Here is a 20,755-nt window from a genome sequence, read left to right as displayed (position 1 = left end):
GACCATGTGGACATGTAGTTATCTGCTCTATTAATTGTAAGCATGTTAGATGTAAATAGTGAATGGAGGATTATGTTTTAATTTGTTAAATTTGGGACTGACTATTCAGATACTTGAAAGCCAAAGGAAACTGAATGCTTGGAGTCCTCAGAGAGGAACTTGTCATTTTTGTATGAGTTATAAATGTACAAACACTGACCTCTATCTATGGCTTCAGTTGCTTATACCTCCCAAATCTAGTCCAGATAGGTCAATTACGCCTATCTGACTGCATCTGATTACCCTTTGGATGTCTCAGGGACACATAAATAAAATGTGTTCCAAATTAAAATCCTTAGTTTTTATCACAAGACCCATTCCCGTATCTATTTCATTGAATGAAACCACTAGCCACCTGATTGCCCAAACTAGAAGTATATGAACCTTTATTGCTCCCTGTACCTCACTCTGAGACATTTTGTTAATTACTAAATGATATCAATACTACTTAAAAGAATTCTCACTCTCTCTGTTTCCCGTTACTACTGCCACAAGGCCAGGACATCCTTCTGTCTCTTCTGGGTTACTGCAGTTGTCTCCTCCCTATTTCTTACCTCTTGCTTTGTCCCTTTCCAACCCATTACCTATCTCGTAGCTAGAGTGTTCTTCCTTAAGATTACGTTATCTTTATTAAAAGTCCCATTGTCTGGATCCATTAGCGTATCAACTCTGCATCATATGGCATTTGCTTCTGTTTCTCCTTCCTTGCCTTTCCTCCCTCCATATATTTCCTGTCAGTCCACCTAAAATATTTTTTCTTCTCGATGTTCCATACTCGCTCTCATCCCCAGACTTTTTGAACAAATGATTCCCTTGCGTTCTTTCCTCTAGATGCTTCAGCTGCTTCCCATCTACTTCCTGCCCTTCATCCTCAGCCTGTTCTTTTGTGTGGTTAATTCCTCCCCATCCTTCAAATTTCGGCTTTCGGATGTCACTTCTTTTAGGAGACATTCCCTGAATCATGTCACTCCCACCTTTGCCAGAGGTCTCATCTCGATGTCTTTCTTATGCGCTGCCAAAGCATCGTTTACTTCCTTTATTATATGCTTATCATACTGGATTGTAATTGTTTCTTCAGTTGCATGTCTTCCTGCTAGTTTGTTCAGTAACAGCAAAGACCATATTTTTCTTGTTAATGTATCATGCTTGGTGCCTACCACAAGGTAGGCACTACATGAATATTTACAAATGACCTAATGAGTGAAATGATAAAAATATCCAGGAAAGTAGCTGTTTTCATGATACCTTTGCTTTGCTGTTTATTTCTTCCCCCTCTTTTTTGGTCAGGCATGATAAGCGCAAACTTATTTTCATGAATCATTGTATATAGAGATGTAACTTGGGATTCATATTTATTTCAGTCCATTATTATATTTTCCAGGCGGGCTTATTTATTGACAAAGGAGTCAAAACAACCAACGCCAGTGATGCTGACCCACGGGAATACCTCTGTTTGGATAACAGTGCAAGGTAGAGCTGGTCCTTTTAAATCACACTCAAGCTATATCTTGCCAAAGCACAACTTTCTGAGTTAGTTAAGCCATTGTACTCATCTCTCCAGTAACTCATTTAAAATGAAGTTTTCAAAGCTTGTAGGAGAGTTTTGGGAAAACATTTATTCTCTATTCTAGGCCCTGTAGCTGGGCTTTTAAATCTTATTGAGATACCAAAGAAGTTAATGCTTTCCCCTTTTCACAGTTGTAAATTGACGTTAGCATTGCAGAAAGAGAAAGAAAGAGAGAGATCATGTTGAAAAAGGGTCCACATTTGGCCTAAGTAGAATATGGCTCATTGAAAAACAAGTTAACCAAAAATGTTTTAGTGTAATCCCTGAAAACCAAAGCATGCAGACTTCATTGTTGGTGGTCAAAATGGAACATTGCATTAATTCTATTTCAAAGGGAAAGGTCTCAAACTTGATGATTGAGCTAGTTCTGGTGTAGTCATTTGTAGGCTCCGATTCACCTCATAGTTGAGCTTTATGTTACTCTCCTGTGTAACCACAGACTGTGGTTGGGATATGGACCAGCATTTCAACTGAGTTCTTTTACGTGCTATATATGAGCCAAAGGAAATAAAAATGTCTTCAATGGAAATAAGAATTTCTGGAAAAAATGGCAACTTAAAGTCATATTCAGTAGGAACTGCGTGCATGTTATTTTTCCATACTTCACATTGATTAACCAATTTACAGAGATGAAAGGGTACGAGATTTAATAGAGTCTGTTGATAGACATTTAAGAAAAGGATGCCAAGTTTGATTATTCACAAGGGAATAAAGTAGGAACCACCCTGTAGGTCAGTGAGTCCATTTAGGTATGAGGCAGGATCCTTGTGACACAGTGATAAGTCAAGAGGTCAGGAGAAACTGGGGAGAGTATAGTTAGTAAAATTACTCATCAAGATTCCTTAAAGGTCAGCCTGAAATATTTGAAAGCAATGATCAGACAGCGTTTGAGAAGCTGTGAAACTGGGCGTTATTAAATAAAGCATGAGGTACTGGACACCTAATAGCTGAGCAAGACATAAAATGGAAAACTAGAGGAGATAAACAAGATGAAAAAAGAGCACAGAGATGATAAATTAAGAACCAAGAAGAGAATATTATTTGACAAAACAAAGAAATCTTTGCTAGATGGTTGCTGCTACTTTTTTTAGTTTTAAAGAGTTCATTATAACTGGTAGAACTAGTAATGTGTACTTTGCTAAGTTAGTATTAACAGAAGAATCTTTAAGCAATAAAATTGGCTCTCTTCCCTGCCTTAAAAAATTATGTGTATGTATGTGAATGGATGGATGAGAAAATATATTTCAGAATCCATTGATATTTTAATTAAACTTGACAATAAAACAATTTATCCAGAATGACCTAAGAAGTGTTTTTTACCAGGTGTGTATATGATATTATGATAATGGTAATTTTTCCTTTGCTCTATTATTTACTTACCAGTTTATAAATGCATATGTATTGGTAAGTAACTAGACTCTATTTGGAAGTTGTTATTGAAAAGAACCGATTATAGAAGAGAGTAACAAGACATTTGGCAGCTGGTGTATACATTTAATTTTGTTTGAAATGGTGTATACCGTGTTTCCCTGAAAATAAGACCTAGCCAATCAGCTCTTAATGCGTCTTTTGGAGCAAAAATTAATATAAGACCCAGTCTTATAGTATGTTATATAAGACCGGGTCTTATATTAAAAATAAGATCTGGTATTATGTTATGTTGTTATATTATATTATATTATATTATATTATATTATATTATATTATATTATATTATATTATGCCCAGTCTTATATAAGACCCGGTCTTACATTAAAATAAGACCTGATATTGTATTATTATATTATATTATATTATATTATAAAGACCTGGTCTTGTATTATATTAAAATAAGACCAGGTCTTATATTAATTTTTTTTCTCCAAAAACCTCATTAGAGCTGATGGTCTGGCTAGGTCTTATTTTCGGGGAAACATGGTGGAACATGCCCATATGCATTCGTGCAGTCTAGACGTGAGTAAAAATGATAAAACTGTAACAAGTAAGTAATAAGTCAGCCAATGAATTAAACATTAGGCCCACGGGATACAGAAGATAACTCAGTCTGTTCATTACGGAGAAGTTGACTCAACAGTTAATCAGATGAACCTTTCCTTGTGTCTTCAAGATGTGAAATTACAGGAATCCAAAGATGGGAAATTTTAACTCAAGAAAGGTCTTGGTTTGCGATTGGGAAATTTCATCTAAACGTGAAAAAGCATGAGAATCGACTAGCACATTTAAAGCAGAGAACAGTTAAGGGCAGGGTTTGGAAGGATGCTGAAAGCTCATAATGAGGATGATGAGAAACTGCGAAAATTAACTGTATTTTTTGCACACCAAGTGGGGAAGAGGATGGAAGTAAAGGGTATCTAAGCAAGTGGTCAATAATTGATTTATATGGATAGGAATTTCAGAAAAAAGGAGATGACTATAACAGAGAATTAAAAGTTGCTTTATTGGTACTTGTTTTTTTTTGGCTTTCATTTAGAACATTGTGTAGTTTCTTTTCCAGAACTCTTCCATCTGCTTGATATTATATAATGATGACAAAGCTGTTTGGCGGCAACAACAATGCCAGAAGAGTGGGTGATGGCTCAGAGTCAGATTTTTTACCCGTTAGGTTAGAGCTATTTAGTGTAAGGAGTTATATACACAACCTAAGGGTGACTATAACCCTTTCCACATTGGTCTCTTCACAGTCCAATCTCTACAGTCCTTTCACCAAGTAGCAGCTAATGACCAGTTTAAAAAAAAAATTAAATCTGGTCATCACTTCCCTGATTCTATGTTACCAATCACTTTCCATCACATCTATCTATCATCTATCTGTCTATCTATCTATCTATCTATCTATCTATCTATCTATCTATCATCTATCCATCCATCCATCCATCCATCCATCCAATCCACCCACTTTATTGAAGTGTGATTAAAATGTAAACAGTTGTGCATATGTAATGTATGTAACTCACTGAGTTTGGGCATAAGTACACACCCATGAAACCATCATTACCATCAAGGCCATAGACATATATCCATCATCTCCCAAAGTTTCCTCCCACCTCTGTTATTGTCATTTTTAAATTAAAAAAAAAAATTATTTCTATTTTTTTCTGGTAAGAACACTTTTACCATAAAATCTACTCTTTTAGCAAATTTAAGTATAAAGTATTGTTAGCCATAGACACTATGCTGTATAGTACATCTCTAGAATTTATCTCGCATAACTAAAACTATGTACCTTTTGACTGTCACCTCCCCAGTTTTTCCCCCAATCTCAGGCAACCACCATTCTACTTTCTGCTTTTCCCACTGCATTTAGAATAAAGAACCATATCTTTACCTGGCACATGACTACCTCTCTAGCCTCCCTGAGTCCTTGCTTCTTACTCTCCAGTCAAATTGCTGGTTGTTCCGTACACGTGCCACACTCACTCATGTCTAAGGACCTTTGCACTTGCTGGTCTTTGTGCATCAGTTCTTCTCTCATCATACACATTTAGTGAGCACCTACTGTGTGTCAGCAGTGGTAGAAGTAGTATTTGTATAAATGATATTTCTTGTTTATATGATTGATAAGCTCAACCTGGTGAATTGGTTTTTGAAAAGCTGTCTAGTTTTTTATCTACCACCTCTTCCTCAGCTTTGTAAGATTAAGATAGCAATGATTTTATTTTTAAATAGGTGGCCTTATGGAATTATTTATTTGAGTTATTGTAGTGGACAGTTTTTGACACCATTTTTTTTGACCTTTTCATTAATGTCCTTGTAAGTGTTTTAGAAGGAAGAGAAAGCAAAGATAAAATTCAGTCTTTATCATTAATAAGTTAATTAAATATAGTCTATTTTAAATTTAGGCCTCTTAAATATATTAAACCCAGTTTTATCTCTATATCTAAGACATTTCACCAGCACACAACTCAAATAATACTTCTGTTCAAATATATGTATGTTGAAATATGTGATTAATTTATTCAGTAAGTTTATATTAGTATCATGGAGTTTAAGAATTTGTGAAAACATGCCAGATTTCCTGATCTGAGGTTTTTTGTTTAAAACAAAGTGATTTTAGTGTTTAGAATGTTCTGCAGTTTCCATTCTATAATATTAGTTGATTTAAAAAACATAACTAAAAAGATATGAAAGCACTTCTCTGTAAACTTATGTAAATAAATGTAATCATTTTTTCCAATATTTGAAATACAAATAAATTGTGTCTTAAGGTTTTTTTTTTTTTTTTTTTGGGTGGGAATGGGAGGTGTTTGGTCAAATTTAAATCCTCCTTTTTGACACTTAAGCTTACAATTGTAAATAACTGACTTCCATTGCTTTTTTATTACTATTTAAAAAAAAAAAAAAACTCTTTTTTTCCCCCCAACCCCAAGGTTTCGGCCTCATCAGGATGGTGACCCTGAAAAGCCACGTGTTGCTGCTTTAATTGACAGACTTATTGCTTTTAAAAATAATGACCATGGAGCTTGGGTCAGAGGGGGAGACATTGTCGTTCAGAATTCAGCGTGGGTATTCTCTACAAAGCTATTATCTGATGACACTGATGTATCTTCTTTTTTTTTTGTTAAGGCTATTTTGAAAAACCTGTTAGACTGAAAGTACAGGAGTGGTTCCTGGTATGATATTATTGTTACTAACAGACAGGACAAACTCAGAGGAAGTATGCTAGCATTAACAGACTGCAAATGTTTGGAATCATCTCATTCATCTGCTTTTATTGGAACTGAACTTGTCTAGTGACATGAGAGTTTTTTGATGAGATTGAACAGAAACCGAGAATTTTACTTTATGTAACAAGCATGGTCTAGGTCAGAGAGCTAAATAAAGATTTTGAAACTACCTGAATTTTTTTCCTTCCTCTTGGAAACTCAAAGATTTTTTTGATGCTCTTTCACTGCCATTCAAAATAAAAGTTGTGAATTCTACCTTAATAAGTTTGTTGACTTATGTCTTAACATGACTTGAGGCAGTAAGCATCTCACTTTTTCCCCTATTTGTATAATTTTAGGAGAAGCCTGATCTATGTTGATTGAGCTAGGATTTGGTGTTCCAGAGGCTAGAAAACCATTTTTTTTCCCCTGGCCAGCAGTTACATTAGCTTCTTGGCATTTTAACATCATCTCTTCCTTTTATCATGTAAAAAAAAAAAAGATACTAAAATAAATCTGTAGAAATAGCTTGGGTATTAATGTTGAAAAGTTTTGAAGTGACTACCATGAACTGTTTTTAAAAATAATTATAAAAATAGTAATTAAGCTAGCAATGCTGCTTACTATGTGCCAGGCATTGTTCTATGGTTGAAATTAATTAGTATGTTTAATGCTCTTAAGTATCCTATGAAGAAGATTATATTATTACTTCAATTTATAGGTAAAAAAACTGAGAGAAAGGTTGAGAAATTTGCCCAAGGCCACATAGCTAGTAACTGGCAAAGCTGAGATTTCCACCAGGTGTCTTCACTGTGGAGTCTGTGTTTTTAGTTATTGGGAAGTGAAACTCTTTGTGGTCTTGGAGAGTAAACATTATTGGAACCTCCTGGATTTCATGACAATTAAATAGTGAGAGAATTACCTCCTCTTACATGATGTGGTACATTAAAATATTCCCTCATTCTCTTTTCTCTTACAGATTTGCAGATAATGGAATAGGACTGACCTTTGCCAGGTTTGTAATTACATTAAAAACACTTCTCTGATTATTTGAAGGTGTAGGTAAACTAACCCTTGATTTTTATTTATTTATTTTTTTGCATAACACAAGAATGTTAAATCTTTTATTAGCATTAAAAAAAATTAGCGGGACGACCTGATGGCTCAGTTGGTTAGAGCGTGAGCTCTCAACAACGAGGTCACTGGTTCAGTTCCCACATGGGATGGTGGGCTGTGCCCCCTGCAACTAATGATTGAAAACGGCGACTGGACTTGGAGCTGAGCTGTGCCCTCCACAACTAGATTGAAGGACAGCGAATTGGAGCTGATGGGCCCTGGAAAAAACACACTGTGCCCCAATATTACGCAATTGAAAAAAAAAAAAAAAACAATAGCACACGATTCCTAATACCACTAGAGGGCCAAAAATACATTTTTAAATGATTAATTGAATTCATACCAAAGTAGTAGGTTAATAATATAGCTGGAATTCCACAGAAAGGTAGACCTAACATGTTTTTGCTTAGAAGAAAACACTTGAACATTAGATTAAAGATCTTAAAAAGTATGGGAATAAAAAGGAAGGGAATAAAAGTTGGGAGCAGACTAAATATTTTCTTTCTTAGAAGCTGGTCAAATTTCTCAATGGTGTTTAAGAACTGAGCTTTTTATGTTATGTGTTTTTTCCAGAAAAGTTATTCTTCCCTAAAACATGGTTTAACCTATCTTAAACATGGTTTTCATCTAACTGTTCTATTCAGAGCAAGTTTATTCTCCTCCCACTGTGCAATATTGTTGCTTGAGACTAAACTAATTAGTTGTTGCTGCTAAATTAAATTTCCTTTGTTTAAATCTAATTTACAAACCACTAATTTACAATACAACTAATTTGTATTAATTTATAAGAGATATGTTCACAGTTTAGACACACTTTTTAATGACTCGGTGATACGTATTAGTAAAAGCTACTGGCTGCTTTGAAATTTTTTTGGCTGTTTGAGTTACAGCTTGTTTGAGGGTCAATTTAAATGTCCTGGGGATGTGTGGTTAATGATTATTCTTATTTTGACAGTGATGGAAGCTTCCCAAGTGATGAAGGTTCCAGCCAGGAGGTATCTGAATCTCTCTTTGTTGGGGAGAGCAGAAATTATGGCTTTCAGGGTGGTCAGAACAAGTATGGAGGCCTTGGAGGAATAGACCAGAAGCCTCGGACATTACCCAGGAACAGGTAAGCATTGCTTTAGCAGTGGAGTGTTAAATTTAAATAATAAATGAAAACCTAATCTTTCTGGAAGTTTCTATAATCATCCTGGATGGATTGGTTGCTACTGTGACACTTTTCCCACCTTATCTTATTATTGCAATTATTATTATTGTTGTCACTGTTACTATTTGTGTATCATCCTCTGGAATTCTAGAGCATTAACTAAACACTTTATAGATTTCATTATCAATTTCATAACGAAGGAAACTGAGGTGTGATCAAACAATATGGTAAATATTTAAATAAAAAAAATTTATTACAGTAAAAGACACATTGCCATTAATCCCTCTCAAAATACTCCCCTTCACTTCGAACACACTTATCCCATTGTTCTTGCCACTTTCTGAAGCAGTTCTGGAAGTCCTCTTTTGTGAGTGTCTTTAGTTGCACTGTCGTGGTTGCCTCAATGCCCTGACTCGTTTTGACTTTGGGGAAGAGCTAGAAGTTGCATGATGCCAGATCCAGTGAATAAAGTGGATGAGGACACACCGTAATGTTTTTATTTGACAGATGTTGCCATACCAGAAGGGATGTGTGACATGGAGCGTTGTCATGATGGAGGATGATTTACGGCATGCTTTAAAACACACCTTCTGTCAACTGTAGCTGACACCCAACTAAGTGCACCAAACAAGTTGAAACTTGTCACACACTGTTACTAAGGTTCGATGTGCCCCTTCCCGTATGGAAGATCTCAGCTTTTCTGTTGGATGGAACTCGGCAGCAGCATTCACTGTATATTTTGATCAGAACGGAAAGGCTCTGTCACACATCACTTCTGGTACGGCAATTTCTGTCGGATAAAAACATAACGGTTTGTCCTCATCTACCTAATTCACTGGATCTGGCACCCTGAGACTTCTGGCTCTTCCCCAAAGTCAAAATGACCATGGAAGGTAAATATTTTGAATCGATTCAGGACATTGAGGCAGCCATGACAGCACAACAAAAGACTCTCTAGAAAGAGGACTTCCAGAGCTGCTTCAGGAAGTGGCAAGAATGATGTGGTAAGTGTGTTCAAAGCAAGGAGGAGTATTTTGAGGAGGATTAATGGCAATGTGTCTTTTATTGTAATAAATTTTTTTAATTTAAACATTTACCATATTTTGTGATCACACCTCATTTCTTGTTTCTCGTTTCTTTTTTTCCTTTCTTTACTTTTCTTTTCTTTTTTTTTTTTTTTAAGGAGGGTGCAGCTCACCCTGTGGGGATTGAACCAGCAATCTTGCTGATACCAGCACCACACTCTAACCAACTGAGCCAACTTGTTTCTCATTTCTTGTATAAGGCCTTTAAAGCTCATGATTTTTTTTTTTCTTTCTTTCTTGAGCCACAGAAAATTGCCAGACTGTAAACTATGACATTAGGTCAGTTTTCCCTCAATTTGTGATGTTGGTTTTCAGAAATAGCCACTGGAAAAAGGAAATTACCTATTGAAAAGAGTCCTAGAAAATAAGAGTTGACAGAGGCTGAAGCTGACTCAAAACCTAACCACGGCTGTATAATTAACAGTGTTTCAGATGTTGAAGGAGGTATGGGGGTAGACATTTGGCATGTTTTCTGTCAAAATAATCAGTCATTAAAATAGCACTTAGCACTAGAAAGTTTCTTCAGAACTTTTAGGGAACTGTTAACTAATTAATCCATACTTCTGTTCTGAGACCGTTTGGAGCTGTCCTCATGTTACTTGTGAGAAAACCAGGTAGAGAAAAACCAGTGTTCTAAAGGCCATGCCTCAGAGCCAATGAAGGAATTGATCAAGCATCACTTCTCTTAGAGTTATATGTTCTATCTGGACATTGGAGGGTCAGGACGGGTCAGGGGGATGGGGCAAACAGACTCTTAGCTTTCACAGCCAAGGCTGACTGTTGGCAGAAGGGCTTTAGTCGCTTCTGGCCAAGGATGACCTAGCCTTGGCTCCACTCCACCTGTGCTTGTTTTTGGGAACTAGTGAATGTCATTATATGCTATATGCTACGCTCTCTGTAAACCTCCTGTGAGACCATGGAAGCCACTAGGAAACTTTATGGAATTTTAATAGTGAACATTTACTAAATGCTTATGATGTATCAGGGGCTGTTCTCAGTACTTTATTATTCACTTAATCCTCACAAAACCCAATGAGGTAGCTACTGGCATCATCCCGTTTCATAAATAATAAAAGTAGCCGAGGTGGGATTCAAACACTGTTAGTGTTGTGCTTTTCACAGTTAGGCTATAGCTGCCTCTTCTGATGTGTAGATTAAAGAAAAGGAGCTGTATTGGTTGGGATACGGGCTGCGGTATGACGGCGGCCAATTGAATTTCATTCTTTTTATTTTACACTGGCTTCTAGTATTATTTCAAAATGCTTATTCCTTCTTTGCTGAGGAGGATTTTCCAAAACAAAGATTCATTGGTCAGTGGATCCAGTTTTTATTTTACTATATTTGTACAACCTTATTTATGGGAGAGAACTATTTTTGGATATATACTTAGAAACACCATGTTTCCCCGAAAATAAGACCTAGCCAGACAGTCAGCTCTAATGTGTCTTTTGGAGCAAAAATTAATATAAGACATGGTCTTATTTTACTGTAATATAAGACCAGGTATAATATAGTGTAATGTAATGTAATGTAGTGTAGTGTAATATAATATAATATAATATAATATAATAATGGGTCTTATATTAATTTTTGCTCCAAAAGACACATTAGAGCTGAATGTCTGGCTAGGTCTTATTTTTGGGGAAACAGGGTACATGAATACGCATAGATTTTTAACTAGGCTATTTGATTTTCTTGCTAGCATATATGCTTTTATTATAAAACACTGCCAAGTTGTAAACTAATTAGTTGCAGTAGAAATCCTCTGCAATGCCATCAAAGAATTTAATAGGGGAGAAACCTAAGGGATCCAGAGTATTATGGGTTTTGTGTGTTAATTATGGTGAGTAATATATGATTAAAGAGTTTGTGTTTGAACAGAAAGGAAGAAAACGACTAAAACTAATTTCTCAATTTAGCTAGCCCCTTTGACATACTAAGCCTTGAGGAATTATACTTTTATACTTTTAAATGTATCATTTCACCTCATTACTATCATTTAGTGGCTTAAAAGGAGATTCTTTCTGTTTAAGCACAGATTCATCTTTTGTTCTCATGCTAGAGGTTTTGCAATCAAAACTAAAGTATATGAGTTACCAAAAGAGTCTTAACTGAGGTGATTAAAGGAAGCAAAAGTCACCTCTTCAGAGAGGCCTCCATTCTATCCAAAATGGCCTGTCTGTCTTACCCAGGCTATTGTGTAGCACTATGTCTTAATGTCTCCATAGCACTTTCTGTAATTATCTTTTGTTTTTCTATTTGCCTTCCCCACCATACTGTATGTTTTATTTGATCAGGGATCTTGTCTTCGTTACCCTGTATTCTAGAATGGTGATTAGTGCACACAGGATATTCAACAGTATTTATAAAGCAAATATGGAAGTGAAGTGCTATTAAGGGGAGGGGCCCAGGTGCATTAAACAAAATCTTGTATTTTCACAGGACATTCCCAATTAGAGGCTTTCAGATTTATGATGGGCCAATTCATCTTACCAGGTGCACTTTCAAAAAATATGTGCCAACTCCAGACAGGTACACCAGCGCTATCGGCTTCCTTATGAAGAATTCCTGGCAGATAACCCCCAGGAATAATATCTCCCTCGTGAAGTTTGGTCCACATGTAAGTATGTTCTTACGGTTCAGACATAGTGATTATGGTGGGAGAAGAAGGGATGACACATTCCCAAAGACAAAAACACAAATAAAGGATTTGTACCTAAGTCTTTATGACCAGGAGGAGAAAAAACATGCAAAAGAAACTCCTGATTCCACGTACCCTGTCCAGGGATGGGGATTGTAGAGTTTCGTAGGAACAAGAGGACATATGATTTGGGGAAATTCATTGTAATAATCCACAAAGAGATTTGTGTTCTGCCTGGTATTTTACTTGCCTGGGGTCTATTCTTTCGAGGAACTAGAGGATAAAAAGTTGAGAAAGAAGGGGAATACTGAGGTGGTGTGAAACAAATTGTGTTATTGCTAATAGAAACTGTTGGAAAGCTTTTATGAAGATTGCTAAGATTATTTAGAAATAATTGTTTACAGTACAGTAGCCCATAGAAATAGTTTTCTTAGTAGTTTCATCAGTACCTTCTGTACTCCTAATAAACAGGACAGTCTCTTTACTTCCCCATCTTGCCATTTCCAAGGTGACAGTGACATAGAGAGATTGAGTCTCAGACCGTCCCTCTCCTTGCTTCCACAGGTAACGACACCTGGAAAGTGACTCATAGTTCTCTGATTCACGTCCACAGGCGAACTCTGTTTGCCCAGTTTAAAACAACTTGGAATATTTTACCAGAGTTTATATCTGTTTTCCTAAAATAGCCAAGTGTGGAACAGAGGCACAGGTGCAAATTGGAATGTCAGCTTAGGTGGCTGGTTCTCTTTCAGGCCACATGATTGCAGAGGGGGAAGAAGGGGGTACACTAGTAGATAGCTTCCCACATAAATAAATAAGGTGCGTTTTGGATCTGTTCTCTAGTATGGAGGTTGCCTTATTTGCCTACAGGACCTCTCCAAGCATTGAGTTTGGTGACCACTGACATGGTCATACTGAAAATCAGTTTGTTAGATGTTGCATTTGTTGTAGAATTCTAGAATTCTAACAACCTAAGAGAATCCATGTTGTTAACTAGTAAGTCTAGTGGTTCATCAGCTTGGAGTTCCTTATGATGGTGACGCTCTGGGAATAGTTCATAAAGGGAACAGTTTGCCAAATTTGTTCTACCTAAAAAGGTGGAAAATATGCCCTAAACTTCTCTTATACGTAGCCAGAGGAGGTACAAGGGAAAAGAGATAAAGTCTAGAACTAAGAACCCAGTACCACTTGTCCCAAATATCACTGATTTTCCATTGAGTTGCTGATCATTTAGATGTTCACTTGATTTTAAAACATCCTAGGGCGATGAATGTATAAAAGCATTTTAGAGGTGGATCTGTGTGGCTTGAGTAACATTAACATTAGTAATTTACTACTAATAAGAAGCAGCTAAAGACTATAAAACATGTCACCTGCAGCCTGCTTTGCAGCTGTGTGCTGTGTGTTCCATAAAGGCTTTAAATGAACTCTCCCTGACATGCAAGTTATTGAGTTGGGCTTGGTTGGTGTTGGGGAGAGAGAAAGTGACAGGCACTTTTCAGCAGATTCTGGTGAGTTCAGTGGTCACCCAACCATATACCAAGAAAACACTTAAACTTTCAGTTTGGAACTGAAAGTTTCAGTTTGGAACTCTATTTATTTTTTGGTTGGAGGAGTCATATGAACAAGTAGCTAAAGCATCAAGACTGAAGTAAAATGATTAACTAGTTTGTAATGAAGAACTTATAGTAGATTTTTATTTAATTGAGGTAGACTTTGCCTAGAGGGAAATGTACAGATCTGAAGTGAAAAGTTTATAATTAACAAATATGGCTGACTGCTTAGTTCCCCTTCCCACACTCCTAATTTCTCTGGCCACAGATTAGTTTTGTCTGGAGAGCAGGTAGTAGTTTTTAAGTATAAAAAAAGGAAAACACCAAAGATGAAGTTCAACACTTGTTATTTGAATTCCACAAGGCTTTGGGAATTTGTTTTCCACAATCATGTCATAATGAATTGACAACTTCGATTGACTGGGTGCCGTAGTCGATGGTTATGAACTCAGCACTGTTTTAAACTTAAAGCAGTTGGAATGGCGATGCACTTGGATGCTTGCAGGGGATGCTGAGATGGCAGGAGTCCTCATTTTGTCGTGTCCTTGTTTTTCACTGCTGTCAGGTCTCTCTGAATGTCTTTTTTGGAAAGCCTGGCCCCTGGTTTGAAGATTGTGAGCTGGATGGTGATAAGAATTCCATATTTCACGACGTTGATGGCTCTGTGACAGGATACAAGGACGCTTATGTGGGAAGAATTGACAACTACCTGATCCGCCATCCAAACTGTGTAAATATTACCAAATGGAACGCAGTGGTGTGCAGTGGGAACTATGCCCAGGTAGGCCATATGCATTATGCTGCCTTCTTCCCCACCAGCTCCTGACACTGCTTCTGTGAGGACGACTCCTCAGCTCTTCAGTATGATTGATCCTTTCCAAAGCACGATTTTCTTCAGGAAAAAAAGCATAAGACAAAATTCATTAGGAACCGTGGTCTCACAGAATTTTATTTAAAGCTCTCCTACTCCTAACCAGTTTAACAAGTAGAAACGTGAGTCGAAGAGAGGCGAAGAGATGATTGTGCTTGGTTAAATATGGTTGGGATATATTTGGAGTGAAAACCCATATTTCTTGAGTCTTTGGCCAGATTTTCTTGCCTGGCCAATAATGTACTGCTGTGCATTATTTAGCTGTTTGTAAATTTCTTTTAATGGCATGTCTGCTCTTTACTGACCCAAGGGATAAAGGTGCTCAGGAAGAAAGGTGGTACCATAAGGTTACATGTGTCACCTCAAATCCTTCTTGGATTTGGAAGAAGGCAGGAGAATATATATATATGTATATATGTATATATGTGTATATATGTATATATCTTTTATTATATATTATATATATCATACTATGTATTATACTTAACCTATATTTATATAACCTATTTTATATAAATATATAATTGTATAATAAACATTTAACTATATATAATATAAATATACTTAAATAAATAATATATATTATATATATTAAAGTATATGTTAAATATGTATTTAAATGAAAACAGTCATCTCTCATCTCAAAATATATTTCCTATCTCTTTATTTTAAACCTTTAAGTGGTGTCAGGAGAGAATAGTATTATATAGAAGTAGTCAAACATGAATGAGAGGTAAGAAGATTTTGTGGCCCAAAGATTGTATAATTGAGGAGTCAATATGGACAAAACTGTAGAAATGACCGAAAGAGAAAAATAGAAGTATTGTGGATTGAATGCAATATTCTGCGAACTTTTTAATACTTCTGGGGAAATGTGTTACGGGATACTCATTTGTTTTAGGAAATTGTTTTGAGGTTTGTTCTTTGGAAGATGCATTTGGGGAGGGTTTTGTTTTGGCAAAGCAAGGGGCTCAAATGCCACTGGAATAAATTCAGCACTTTTACATTTGTCTCAGTTTACTATGCTTTTCCAGTTTCTGCAGAACACTTTATACCCTCCCTCCGCCCTTTTTTTTTAAGGTGAAAAATGACTTCTTGGGCTGATATAGGCCATGGAAAACTGAAAGCCAAACCTCTAAGACATTTACATTTTCCATCTCTGTTTTAGAGGATAGCCTCTCAGATTTGAGTAGAGGGTATCAGTTTTCACATGAATTTACTAATTTTTTGTATGTGTATTCTTTACATTGAGGGATTTCTTTGACAGGCCACAGAAGCCACAGAGGTTTTATATTCTGATGAATAAGCGGACCCGTTGTAGTGGAAGAGATGATGATAATCTTGGCCAGCAGATTGTGTGGTCTGTTTTTACCATTTCAGTTTCAGCAGGCTTCATTGTTAAGTGTGGCTTAGCATGAAGTTGGCTACTACTCATTTAGTCTGGCACAGATCACAGAATCTCTCTTTTGAAAGCAGAGACACTTGGCTTTGTGCTGGAAATGCTTGTTTAGCTCTCACTTTTAATGCTCCCATTAATTCTTAATTTATTTTTTGAAGGTCTATGTGCAGACATTGAACACTCAGAGTCTGACTATGACCATCGCACGAGATGAGTATCCATCCCACCCGATGGTACTTCGGGGAACTAACCAGAAGGCCACCTTTTCACAGTACCAGCCTGTGATCATGCTGGAGAAGGGCTACACCATCCACTGGAATGGGCCTGCACTGAAGACTATATTTTTATACCTCATAAACTTCAACAAGTACATTTTCATTACTGTTACTTCAAATAGTTGAGCAAGTAGGAATTTGGTGAAGAGCATAATAACACATCTCCTTTGTAGCAAGTAAAGAATGCTGATTTCATGTACTTTGCTCTTCTTGTGGCGGAGGCTGTGTATTGTATGTGGATGAAAATAGGAGACTATAGAAATTGAATCCTTTTGTTTTAAAAGCATTTCTCTTTCTTTGTGGTCAAGTTATTATGTACAGAAAGCCATTTATCAATAGGTTTTAATAGTCTGCTGAATACTTTAATTCCCCATAGCTGGGATGGGAAGAAGTTTTATCTGGTGTTCCAACTGAGTACTTGGTTACTTGGAAAAGAAAAAGATTTTTGAGGCTAAGTTTAGACTTGACAGAAGAGAGTGATGTGATTGATTAATAATGTCTGCTGTGGGCAGGAGTGTAAGAGTTGTGGCATGAATGCCAGGTATTTGCCACGCCTGCCTGAAAACATCTTCCTATCCCTTGATGTCTCAGTTGTCAGTCCTAATAATGTTACTTTTAATCAAAGGCTCTATTTTTACATTAATTTATTCAAGCATTTACTGTATGCCAGTTGATGTAATGATGAGTAAGAAAAACACTTGCCCTCGAGGAGCTCACAGTCTACAGCTAGAAAAAAACTTGAGTAAATCAATAAACCTGTACTATCTTTTAGTGGACAAAGGATCGTGCAACTAATCCTGCCTAAGGGAGTTGGGCCAGCCTGAGCTGAGCAAGAGATAACTGAGTGCTCTGTCTTGTTACAAAAGCAATAGAGTTGAGGAAGGGCTAGTTCTGTTCAGAGACTGATGGATGTAGTACGTTGGGAGCATAGGGTGTGTCAGGGGAAGTGACAGGAGATGAAACTAGAAAGGACAGATCGGACTATTCTGAAAGGCAGAGTTAATCTATATATGTGTGATGGTTAACCCATGAGATTCCATGAAACTGCTCAGATATATGCCTGCGAAATGGAAATGGCTTATTTACCTGATTGATCATAAAGCTCCAACTTGTCAGAACTTTGTGAAAACACACAGTTGAAATTAACACAGGTGGACGTAGAGCATGAAGGAAGTCAGTGCTAAGTAGGTTACGTCCCAGGGTCAGTGAACATCAGAATGGATGCTTTCATTCTGAGATGTGAGGTCTCTGGCACATGCTCTAGACAGAACCATTGCTATTTTCCTATAACACTTGCTGCTGCTTCTCTGTGTCCTTGCTGGAGAGTTGCACCCCCATCTACCGAGTCAACCAAGCCAGAAATCCCAGGATTCATCCTTGACTCTTCCTTTTCCCTCATCTCTCCATCCCATCAGTGACCAAACATTGCTGGCTCTGTCTCTTCTGTGTTCAAATCTCTCCACTTCATTCCACCCCCACTGCTTGTGATTGAGTTCAGGCCATTATTGTCTTTTGTCTGGGTCCTTCTTGGTCTCCCCACTTCCAATCCTTAGTCCATGTGGTGTCCAGGGTGAGATTTCTAAAAACCAACCTGATACTACTACTCCCATCAGTGAGCTGCAGAAAAGTCAGTGAAAGAAACGAACGATGGTCAGAGAGGACTGAAGAGAAATATCAAAGAGGGATCAGTAAACTTACAAAAACTTATATCTGGCAAGTTATGAATTTGAGGCGAGGTATTATAGTCCAATGGCATGTAGGATTCTGTAAGTGTCACGCATAACTTTTGAACAAATACTGAGCAAGTCAAAACGTTTTAAAGTGAAAGAAAACTGAACCCAGAAGTTTTGAAAATCCACATGGACTTGAAGTTCAAAGTTTCCTCGTTTAATTAACTACAAGTTTGTAAAAATTACATCATGGGCAGAGGCAAAAGGAAGAGAGGGCAATCTTATTTTCCAAATTTAATATAATTAAAGATTTTGTCCTAGCGCCTCTTCTGAAAATAACACTTTAAAAGTTTTAAAAGCTACATGTATTCATTAAACAAAAGAAGGAAAATACAGGAAAACATAAAGAAAATTGAAATAACCTAGAATAATTTTCCTAATCAGAGTGAGGCCTTATAAACATTTGTAGTGTTCTCTCTCTCCACCCTCAAGGGTTTTCTGAGCACATCGATATATCAAAATTTATTTACTTCCTTTTCCCCATGAACACTTAGGTTGTTTTCCTTTTCTCCCCACTGCCTTGCTATTATAAATGATACCGCAGAGAACATGTTTTGTAAATACATTTTTGGCCTTTATTTCTAATTATTTAGTGGAAATACTGGGTGAAACCTGTGGGAACAAATTTTAGGTCTTACTACATATCATTTAAAAATTCTTTAGAATGACTAAAAATTTCTGGAAATGGATAGTGGTGATGGTTGCACAACTGTGAACTGTAGAGTTAAAAATGGCTAAAATGGTAAATTTTATATTATACATATTTAACCACAATTAACAAAATGCCTCCCAAAAAGCAAATGATAAAAACAGGAACATAATTTTTAGTGGTTTTTAAAAAGTATTAACTTTGTATCTAAGGACTTGAGGTAAGAAAAACCCTATGGCGATGTGGTAGTATACATCAAAAGCTTTAAAAATACATATACCTTTACATCCAGAAATTTTACTATTAGGTACTTACCCTAATATAATAATAAAAGATAAAAATATATTTATGAACAAGAAATTCTTTGGAAAGATTTCATCAGTGTACATTTCCATTATCAGGCTATTAGTGTTTCTCCTATCTCAGTATACCCGTGCCCAACCATCTCACTGAATTTTATTACCCACTTGTGCTAAGTACATTTTATCCAACTTCTGTTCACATTCCCCAAAGCCTGGTGGAAACCAAGAAGTTTTTGTAAGCCATGTTATTGTTGGAAATATATTGATAAAATAAATTTGGGTAACATTAAAGGTGGGTGATTGGATAGTATGTCAGGGCTCAGGACTTTTATTGTCAGGGGCTCAATACACAGCAGATACTTAAGGAGGAGAAAATCATGGCTAAAAATTTACATATGCTGTAATGTTCAAAATATATTGGCTTAAATGTGAATTCATTTCTAAATTTCCTCTCCTTTGTAGGAATGACTGGATTCGAGTTGGCCTCTGCTATCCACCAAACACGAATTTTCAGATTACCTTTGGCTTTCTACAGCGGCATAATGGCTCGTTATCCAAAATAGAAGACTATGAGCCTGTGAATTCACTGGAAGAATTGCAGAGGAAACAGTCTGAGAGGAAATTCTATTTTGACTCCAGCATGGGGTAATTCAGTGCAACCAGTGAATGAGAGTTATTGCTATTTTGCTTTAATGGTGAAATTACTAGTTCTTCAGCCTAACTAAGAATTGCCTGTGATGTGACAGCTATGTAGAAAAGCAGCTGATGTGTGTAATTCTCTGCTCATCACTATTAGAGGCTTAGAATAGAACTCGAATGACGCATAATTATAGTTGGCAGTAGGAATTGAGTAAAGATGTTTGCCATATACCTATTAAGGCAATTTAGAGAGAGAAATTATCCTTGTCAATAAAGAACCAGTAGGCCCAATTGAACATTAAACTAATTTTTTTCCATAACAACACTTAAGATGATTATTTACTTGTGATACAGTTCATTTTTCAGTGAAAGCTTATTTTTCTCTTTAAGGCTCTCTCTCAAGTTGACCTTGAGTTTTAAAAATCACTGTATAATCATGGCATATTTGGTTTCAACTTTTTCTAGGCTGCGTCTTTCCACTTTTTAATTCTAATCCTGTTCACCTTGGGGTCCTGTTGGCTTTGTCTGCTCTTACCAGTTACAGTCTCTCAGCCTTTGGGTTATGGTAGGCTTGATCTCCTATACTCTTCCAGCAAGTAGCATGCTCCTTCAATAGCCATTCCTTAAAGTGATATTCTTACCATGTGCCATTGTCTAGGTATCGTAAAAATACTAAGGCAAATAAGCTGCATTTCTTCTGTTAATTCACAGTCTGTTGAAGGATATGGGCATGTAAAGCAGATAATTAACGAGTGAAAGGTTTAAATGCTAAAAGTCCTATAGTGAGATATTCAGTGTGACTTTTGAGGTAACCCATAAGTTCAGCTAGGGTAACCAGTGACATCCCAAGAGGGTGACACTGGGGTGAATTCTTGAGGAATGAGTAGGAGGAGATGGAAACAGAGGTGGGTAAAGTGTCCCTAGAATAGTGTGGATAAATGCATGGAGGCATGGAAGAACGTGGCATGGCATGTTTGGGGAAAGACAAATGTTCAGACTGGGGCGAGGGTGGTACATTGGATTGGGGGAATGAGGTCGGGTTTCAGTTAAGTGCCTTGTTAGCTTTTGAATAAGACGTAACTTATTTGCCCTCCGG

General features: G+C 36.7%; 1 protein-coding gene across 3 annotated transcripts in view; it reads left to right on the top strand.

Moving 5' to 3' along the window:
* CEMIP2 (cell migration inducing hyaluronidase 2) overlaps nucleotides 1-20,755 on the top strand; it is a 72,169-nt gene that overhangs the window by 39,227 nt on the left and 12,187 nt on the right. For 2 of the 3 annotated variants that reach the window (XM_033122913.1, XM_033122912.1), the window contains exons 12-19: nucleotides 1,421-1,509; nucleotides 5,974-6,105; nucleotides 7,229-7,264; nucleotides 8,321-8,476; nucleotides 12,043-12,220; nucleotides 14,360-14,575; nucleotides 16,223-16,431; nucleotides 19,483-19,665. In XM_033122913.1, coding sequence (XP_032978804.1) covers nucleotides 1,421-1,509; nucleotides 5,974-6,105; nucleotides 7,229-7,264; nucleotides 8,321-8,476; nucleotides 12,043-12,220; nucleotides 14,360-14,575; nucleotides 16,223-16,431; nucleotides 19,483-19,665 — 1,199 coding nt within the window. The remainder of the gene's footprint in view (nucleotides 1-1,420; nucleotides 1,510-5,973; nucleotides 6,106-7,228; nucleotides 7,265-8,320; nucleotides 8,477-12,042; nucleotides 12,221-14,359; nucleotides 14,576-16,222; nucleotides 16,432-19,482; nucleotides 19,666-20,755) is intronic. The other variant, XM_033122914.1, reaches the window with a different exon arrangement.

The sequence above is a fragment of the Rhinolophus ferrumequinum genome, chromosome 12 (genome assembly GCF_004115265.2).
Source record: "Rhinolophus ferrumequinum isolate MPI-CBG mRhiFer1 chromosome 12, mRhiFer1_v1.p, whole genome shotgun sequence".
NCBI classification, from domain to species: domain Eukaryota; kingdom Metazoa; phylum Chordata; class Mammalia; order Chiroptera; family Rhinolophidae; genus Rhinolophus; species Rhinolophus ferrumequinum.
The sequence above is the reverse complement of the archived record's forward strand: the minus strand, read 5'-3'. Positions and strand labels throughout refer to the sequence as shown.